The sequence below is a fragment of the Marmota monax genome, unplaced genomic scaffold (assembly GCF_021218885.2).
Source record: "Marmota monax isolate L192 unplaced genomic scaffold, Marmota_monax_Labrador192_F-V1.1 WCK01_AAM20220418_F8-fsc00165, whole genome shotgun sequence".
Lineage (NCBI taxonomy): Eukaryota > Metazoa > Chordata > Mammalia > Rodentia > Sciuridae > Marmota > Marmota monax.
In genome coordinates, this window is record NW_026693851.1 from 3,648,124 (window position 1) to 3,656,644 (window position 8,521).

Genomic DNA, 8,521 nt, shown 5'->3' on the forward strand with positions numbered 1-8,521 from the left:
ACTATGGGAAGGAAGAAACAAACTTAACAAAATCTTCAGAGAAATTAACAAAAGCTGGTGAAAGAAGGTGGAGGGCAGACAGACAATCTAGGAGGAGAAGGGAGACTCCAAGACTCAACTTTTTGTGAACCGCTGCAAACTCACGCAGAAACTTTGTCTGTCTGCTGCAGAGGATTAAATTTCTATAAAATCAACTAGGTTTCGGGAAACTGCACCTTCCATTAGATGGGTCCACCGAGACTCAAGATACCTTCCTGTGCCCGTATCTGTGCCAGCAGCCCGTCGCAGGACCTCAGGAGGTCAGAGCAGCAGCAGAGGGCAAGGAAAGCTTAGAGACTCCTCCCACCAACCCAAGGGCAGCTCTGCACACTCAAGAAGACACCAAGTCACAGAAATCCAAGCAAGCACCACGACGGACCAGCTCAGTGGCCCAGCCTCAGGGGTACCGCTTCAGACGCCGACAGGCGAGATGCAGGAGGACACCACACCCCCGCTGACCCCCAGCACCTCTGCAGTTCAAGGCGACCTAACTTTGTCCTAAACGACTCAACTTTCTCCCGCCCCTGAGCTGCCGGACTAGGAGAGGGAGGGAGTGGTGGCTCCGCAGGCCTCCCAGCCATCCTCACCAACCGAGCCTCGCCCTGGGTTCCGCTCCCGACAGCTGCGCCGCTCTACTCGCTGTGCGCCGCAGAGGAGCGGGAATTGGACGCAAAGCCAAGAGGGTCCCGCCCCGCGCGCGCCGGGGAACGGGATTGGACAGAAGGCCTCCACGGCCCCGCCCAGTGCATGAAGTGGGGGACCCACTGGGCCTGCGCCGTGCAGGGACTCGGCCCCGCCTGCCTCGAGCGTTCTAGGCCTGGGTTAAGTTTCTGGGCTGCGGTCCTGGGAAAGACTTGCCTCGCACCGAACTAGCTCCCGAAGTCCGCGCAGCCTCGGTGACCTGCCCGATGCTGTGGGAGCTCGATGCCCCGACGCCCCGACCTGAGTTATCTGGGGAATCGCTCTCTGCCCACGGAAGGACTCAGCCTCCTGGAAGACACTGAAACTGATGGCTCAAACCTGTTTACACCGGCTTCTGCTTGACGCCGCGCCCAGTTTCCCTCACTCTTTTTCTTGCGCGCCCGGTTGCTCTCCTCCCTTTTCCCAGGGCGATGCTTTTTGCATCACCCAAGCAAAGAACTCAGACCAGGGTTTTAGAAAGGAATTTCGTTGTCCGCCCTGTGTTCTGGCAAGAGCACGGTGACCACACAGATCCCTCCTTGGCCTCTTTCCCTTCATCTCTGAGGCTGAAGTTTGTCCAAGCTGCAACACTATACCATCCCGGTTTCCTGGCCCTGCTGCACTTTTCAACGTCCTTGAAGGCACCAGGGATGTTCACAGGGCAAACTTGGGGCTTATCTGATGTTTCTATTATCGTGCCAAGAAATGGAATTTTTAACCAGAACAGAGCTGGACAAATTCTAGCTGAAGAGGTGGTTAATGTAGTTTCATAAGTTAATCCATTTTACATTTCCCTCCTCAAATAAAATATACTGTTTAATTTTTAATCTTACTTATTTGTTTTATTTTTTTTCTCCCCACTCGTTTTTGGAAAGGAAAAGGCCACAAATTTACTTGTGCTCTGAACTAGATATCAAATACAGTATAAAAAGAACAAGATTTGAAATTAACACTATTACAGGCCCTGATCCCTAATTTGTCTTTCCAAACTCATTTAGTAGTAAAGTTTGACCTGAATGGATCATAACTGAAAATTATGGTGTGAGTATTCATAAGTTTCCTACAGAAATATTAACGTGTTTGGAGGTGTTGCGTAGTAGTAGTCTTAGCTTTTAAGGAATCTTACTTCTGAATTCTGAAACATCTAGCCAAAAAGGTTATCATTAAAGGATGGTGAATTTGTTGTAAAAATTTCTGAAGTTGTGAAGAACTTTTTCTCTCATAATATATAATTGTTGTATTCTGGATTATATTAAAATTGGCTTATAAGGTACAGTTTTTAAACTGAATAATAAGAAAATTACTCGAAAACCTTCATTGTACTTTTTCTTTGTAGTGAATTTTCGGCACCTCTTTAAGTTTATGCATATTTAATGCCTGCTGGTGGCATAGAATTTAGGGTCTCTTAGCCTAACTCTATTTCTCCTAGTCTTGATATTTTAGTGGGCACAAGATGTTTCTGTAAAGATTCCTGGGTTTGTGGAAAAAGAAAAGATTGTGAAACTGAAGAAAATGAGTGAAATATAGATTTGAGTGTGTAGGGGGGGGGAAAGATAATCTTTTAAAAATATGCTGATGAACAGATGTATCAATAACCACAAAAACTGATGATATATTTAAACAATTTGTGTTTTTCTTCAAAATTTATGATATTTACCTTAATGGCAGATTTCAAATTATGTTGTACTCAGGTTAAATTTGAACTTTTATTTTAAATTATTTCTTAGATTTTGGGAGACATTGGTTAGTGAGAAGATACTTCAGGCATTTGAAGTATCTGATAGGAAGTAGTCCCAAGATTAAAAAAAAACTATGAATCAAAATGTTTTTCTGGAGGAAAGCATGAAGTGGTACCAGTGATGTTTATAACATTTTAAAGTTGCCATAGAAGTCTTTCTTTTTATTCCTATGTATCTCTTTCTCATATAACACAAATTGGAAAGAACTGTATAGGCAAATCTGGATAAGTTTTTCCACAAAGAGTAGAAAAATACTAGTAGTTCATATTTCAATCTCCAAAGCTGGCTTACTGCTAAGACTCATGACTGATAAGTAATGGGGTGTAGTAAATGGCCCTAATCTGTAGGACAGATCTGAAAACTAAGTTCATCTTGGTGTATAAAATGAACATGCTGAAATAATTTGTGATCTTTTCTTGTTTTTAATGGGAGGAGCAGTAGAGGCATCATTATTTTGGGACACAACCAACAGTGAACTAAAGGATGATGAATATAAAGAGATAAACTCAATATGAAAAATTACCAACAGCAGATGAACAGTGTTTTTTATTCAAAGGTACTGTTTTTTGTTGTTGTTGTTGTTTGTTTTTTTGTTTTTGTTTTTGCTTGTACCAGAGATTGAACCCAGGGGCACTTAACCACTGAGCCACATCCCCAGCCCTCTTTATATTTTATTTTGAGACTGGATCTCTCTACGTTACTTTAGGGCCTTACTAAATTGCTGAAGCTGGCTTTGAACTGGTGATCCTTCTGCCTCAGCCCTCCTAGTCACTGGGATTACAGGCATTTGCCCACCACACCCAGCCAAAAGGACTCTTTTCAGCATTGGTGCTTAATTTGGGGTCACCACTGATGATATTTATTGTATATTAAAGTTTACCCCCAAAATCCTAGGGGAAGGTTAAGACAACTATAATGTTTTTACGTTTTAGAAAAATTCCTTATTACCTAACAGAACAAAACATTCAAAAGCTTTTAACAGCTTTATTGAGATATAAATTATATGCCATAAATTTTACCCCCTTAAAGTGTATAAATCAATATTTACTATATTGATAATTAGTCAATCATCGTAACCTAATTTTAGATCACTATCATCCCCCAAAAGAAACACACCTGTTAGCAATCACTCTCCTCACCTCACCCCACCTACAACTTCCCAGTCCTATACAACCAGTAACAGACTTTCTGTCACTATAGATTTGCCTATTCTGGATACTTTGTATGAATAGGATCCTGCAATATGTGGCCATTTGTAACTGGCTTTCTTTCACTTATGTTCTCTAGATTCATCCATGTTTTAGCATATACTAGTACTTTGTTCCTTTTTTTAAGCCGAATAATAATTACCTTGTATCAATGTACCAACTTTTGTTTATGCATTCATCAGTTGATAGACATTTGAGTTGTCTACTTTCTGATTATTTGAATAATGCTACTATAAATATTTCTGTACAGGTTTTATGTGAGCATGTTTTCAATTTATCTTGAATATACTTTAGAGTGGATTGTATGATATGTTAATTCTATGTTTAACATTTCAAAAACTGCCAAACTGCTTTACAAAGTGACAGTACCATTTTATATACCTACTAAAAATATATGGAGATTCTAATTTTTACATGCCCTTCATTACAGTAATATAGCAATAGTGTTCATTATTATCTTTTTATTATTACTGTTCTAGTGAGTTTATCTTGTGGTTTTGATTTTCATTTCTATGAAGACTAACAATGTTGAACATATTTTCATATGTTTATTGACCATTTGTATATCTTCTGTAGAGAAATTTCTATTTTGATCCCTTACCCATTTTTAAATTGGATTATTTTATTGTTGTTGAGTTTTAAGTATTTGTTATATATTCTGGATAGAAGTTGCTAATGAGATCTATGATTTGCAAAGATTTTCTCCCATTACTCAGGTTGCTTTTTCACTTTTTTGATAGTGCCTTTTGAGGAATGAAATATTTTAATTTGATAATGTCCAACTAATCAATTTTTTCTTTTATCATTTGTGATTTTGATATTGTATCTAAGAAATCATTACCTAACCTCACATCATATTTACTCCTGTGTTTTCCTCTAGGAGTTTTATAGCTTTTGCTCATAATTTATGCCTTGATCCACTTTAAGTAACAGACTTTTTGTCACTATAGATTTGCCTATTCTGGATACTTTGTATAAATAGGATCATACAATATGTGGCGGTTTGTAACTGGCTTTGTGTGAAATAAGGATACAAATCCATTCTTTTTGTATGTAGAAATCTAATTGTTCCAGCACCATTTGATGAAAGTATTATTCTTAGACCATTGAACTGGTTTGGCCTCTTTGTCAAAAATCAACAGTCCATAAATGTTAGGATTTCTTTCTAGACTCAGTTATATTTGATACACCTGTATGTCTATCCCCATCCAATGCCACTGTCTTGACTGCTATAGTTTTAATTTTGAAATCTGGAATTCTGATTTGTTTTTCTTCTCCAAACTTGTTTTTCAGATTGTTTTGGTTGTTCAGGATCCCTTGCCTTTCCAAGAATGTAACATTTTATAATAAAGATAGAGACACAAGGATACAATATGTATTTTTCATTTTGTGCATAAATATTGAGTTTTTATGTATTGTTATACTTCTTTTGGGGGGTGGGGAGGGTTACCAGGGATTGAATTCAGGAGTACTTGACCACTGAGCCACATCCCCAGCCCTATTTTGTATTTTATTTAGAGACAGGATGTCACTGAGTTGATTAGTGACTTGCTTTTCCTGAGGCTGGCTTTAAACTGGCAATCCTTCTGCCTCAGCCTCCTGAGCCATTGGGATTACAGGCATGTACCACCATGTCCAGCTTCATGTATGATATACTTTAATCTACTTAGTGAACTGGAAATATCTATGATCTTATTTCTTTCCAGTATCATCCAGCTATATCTTCATTCATACAGTTATTATATAGTATAAAGTATTCACAAATGCAAACTTAAATATGAATATTTATTAGTAACATGGGTTTGTAGACTATATATTGCATAATATGCATTTTGATGGTATCTAGGGACTTTCTAATATAAATATATAGCTATTCAAGAAAATAAGGAAAGTAATGTTTATTCTCAAAAGGAAAACAGTTTATTCAGTTTGGTTTTAAATAATTACTATGTAGCTTATCCTCCCATCCCCCCAAAAGGGGCTATGGTCTGCCCCTTTAGTAAAAGTTCAGTGGGGAATAATCAACAGGTCATATGCTAGGCAAGTTATATTATCATGAATGTAACTTTGAAAATCTGGGAAAATGGCCACTCAGGGAACTATGGGTGACCCGCCTGATTATGGTGTGTCTTCCTGGCTGACATTTCAACTTTACTATTTTTGTTTTTGTTGAAACAGTGTCCTGCTATAATTACCCAGGCTGGTTCCAAAACTCATGGGCTCCACCTCAGCCTCCCAGTAGCTGGGACTACATGTGCATCTCACCAGGTCTTGTTTGAACCTACCTTTTATGAATTTTAGTAATACTTTTCAATTTTTAGTTGCATTTTTATCATTATTAAAATGAAATGTTTAGCAACATAGACATTTCCAGTTTATCAGTCAACTTTCAGAAAAAAAAATGTTACATTTTGAATGACTTGAAATCTGTTATCTTTATAGTACAGTGAATTTTTATTTTTATTTTTTATTTTTTTGCAGTGCTGAAGATTGAACTCAAGGCCTCGTAAATTATAGGCTAGTGCTCTAATATTAAGCTACATCCCCAGCCAGTGAATATTTTGTCTTTTTAAAATTTGCACTATATATTATTTCATGCCTCATATTCTGATACATGTCCAATAATATTCTTTGCCTATTAAAATGAATGTACATTGCCTTTGAAGTATACTAAGACTGTTGATTATTTTAAAAGACTTTTGGATATTAACCATCATTCCATATTTTTCTTCTGTTATTACATTGTCAGAATGGTATTATAAACTAACCATAAGAGCTTTGTTATAGGTTTATACAGAAGAGAAGGTATGTTTGTCTTAGTTAATTTTCTGTTGCTATAACTGAATAACTGAATATTACAGGCTGAGTAATTTGTAAAGAAAAGAAATGTATTCCTTATAGTTCTGGAGGTTGGCAATTCCAAAGTCAAGGGACCACATCTGATGAGAGTATTATTGCTGGTGGGACTCTCTGCAGAGTCCCAAGGCAGTGCAAGGCAGAGCAGGTTAGCCAAAGAAAGCTTGCTTTTATAACAAAACCACTCCCTCAATAACTCACTTACCCACTGATCTACAAACTACTGTCAGCGTATAACTTAAGTATTAAGTTTGCAACACACAAAATTTGGGGACACATTCAAACCACATGAATGCTATTCATATTATTTCATAAGGACAACTTAACAATTTGCATCTCCTCTTAGCTGTTTTTTGTTTTGTTTTATCTTTTGCCTTTCATGCTTGTGACTCCAATTAAATTTTTAAACTTAAAATTGCCAAGTACTTTTTGAAGGTCCTGTAATAAGGATTCTTATATCAGCCATGAGATGAGATGAAGTCACCCATAAAGTTATGCAACTTTAAAAAATGAGAAGCACAAATAATATTTTGTCAAGCTATTTGATATTTATGATGACCTAAAATGTTACATGATCTAAAGTACTCTCAGTAAGAATGAAATATAGAATTATGTTATACGTCGACTTAGAGTCACTTCACTTATTACTGTTTTATTCCTAACAATGTCTGTTGTAAGGCAGGGTTTGACATGAGTTCTGCCATCATTAACATGAGTAAGCTAAAGTTTCCTTTTCTGCTTCAAAACCACAACTCATGGAATCCAGTCTTCTTCCCCTTATAACAGCATTTCTACCATGTCAAATTCGTCTAAAAAATTGTTTTAATATATAAGGAACTTGGGATATATACTATATGCATATAAGGTATCAATTTTAGTGAAGTTAATTGAACATACAAATCCTGTTTTTAATTCCCCTTTCCTGTTACTGGATACTTTTAAACATAAACTCCTAAGGTTATTATAGTTCTTTGAAGAGGCAGTTTCTTTTTTTTTATTTTCTCTTTTTTATTTTCTCTCATTCCTTCATCCCCCAGGATGAACCCAGGGCCTGAAGCACACTAAGTGCAGGCTCTGCCTGAGCCACACCCTCCCCATCTCTGAAGCAGTTTCATTTTTGGTTAGTGCCCAGGTGGAACCATGGGTTCCTAGAGTTGAAACTTCTCACAACCCTGATTTTCCCTCTATGCTACTTCCTGCTTGCTTTTACTTTAGTTCTACACATTGAATATCTTTAAAATGTCTCATTTCAACTCACATATTCAGGAGTTCCTTTAAGTTTCCTCTTTCTTTAAATTCATATATTTCTAAAACCATCTCTGTTTTGTTTTGTTTACTTCGGACCATATCGACTCCCAGAGCTAAAAGCTCTTACAGTACATATTAGGTGGAGCCAGACTCCTCAACCCCAAGGCTCAATACAATCCTTTGACACTGAGCAGCGAGGAAGCAGTGGGAGGATATGATCAGTGAATATTCAGGAATGCAAACCTGGACTTCAAGAGACTACAAGTTATCCTAAGAAATTTCATGAAATAAGGAATTTCATGTGAGGACTGAGAATGTAGCTTGGTGGTAGAGTACTTATGAGTTTAATCCGCAGCAGCACAAATAATAATACTATAAAGAATTCCATGAGAGCCTTCTAAAGCTACCAACTGTTCGTGCATTTCCCCATCCTGCATCTTGGGTACTTCTTTATACGTGGGTTGCTGAGTTCCCCATTTAACCCCAAGGGAGGAAATTTTTTTCTTTAAATTAATCTGGGGTAAACTTAAATTTTCAAGAGGAATTGAAATAGGAATTTTAATACAAAGCATATAGAAATGGGCATGCAGAATGCAAACATATCCTGATAATTAAAATCTAGCCATAATGTAGCTTACCTGGTACTAATGAGACTCTGTCTCAGATTATTCTAAATCAGCAATTCTCTAAATGGGGTGATTTTGCCCACTGAAGACATTTGATAATATCTGAAAACACTATTGGTTTTCA

The 8,521-nt window shown here is 37.3% G+C and overlaps 1 protein-coding gene and 1 long non-coding RNA gene across 5 annotated transcripts in view; one reads left to right on the forward strand and one right to left on the reverse strand.

Annotated features, from left to right (window-relative positions):
• Crot (carnitine O-octanoyltransferase) overlaps positions 1 to 735 on the reverse strand; it is a 43,251-nt gene extending 42,516 nt beyond the window's left edge. The window contains exon 1 of one of the 3 annotated variants that reach the window (XM_046462463.2): positions 627 to 735. Coding sequence is in view for 1 of the 3 variants with exons in the window: in XM_046462462.2 (XP_046318418.1) it covers positions 552 to 620 (69 nt within the window). In the remaining 2 variants the exon portion in view is untranslated. Of the gene's footprint in view, positions 1 to 551 lie in introns of all 3 variants that reach the window. The other 2 variants (XM_046462464.1, XM_046462462.2) reach the window with 2 other exon arrangements.
• On the forward strand, positions 381 to 6,663 carry LOC124105312 (uncharacterized). Of its 2 annotated transcripts, XR_006855695.2 has the most exons (4): positions 381 to 1,472; positions 2,898 to 3,015; positions 5,846 to 5,935; positions 6,149 to 6,663. It is a non-coding gene; the product is annotated as an uncharacterized LOC124105312 (long non-coding RNA). The 2 variants fall into 2 exon arrangements; XR_009228462.1 differs by lacking the exons at positions 5,846 to 5,935; positions 6,149 to 6,663 and adding an exon at positions 4,961 to 5,831.
• Positions 6,664 to 8,521: the final 1,858 nt, after the last annotated feature.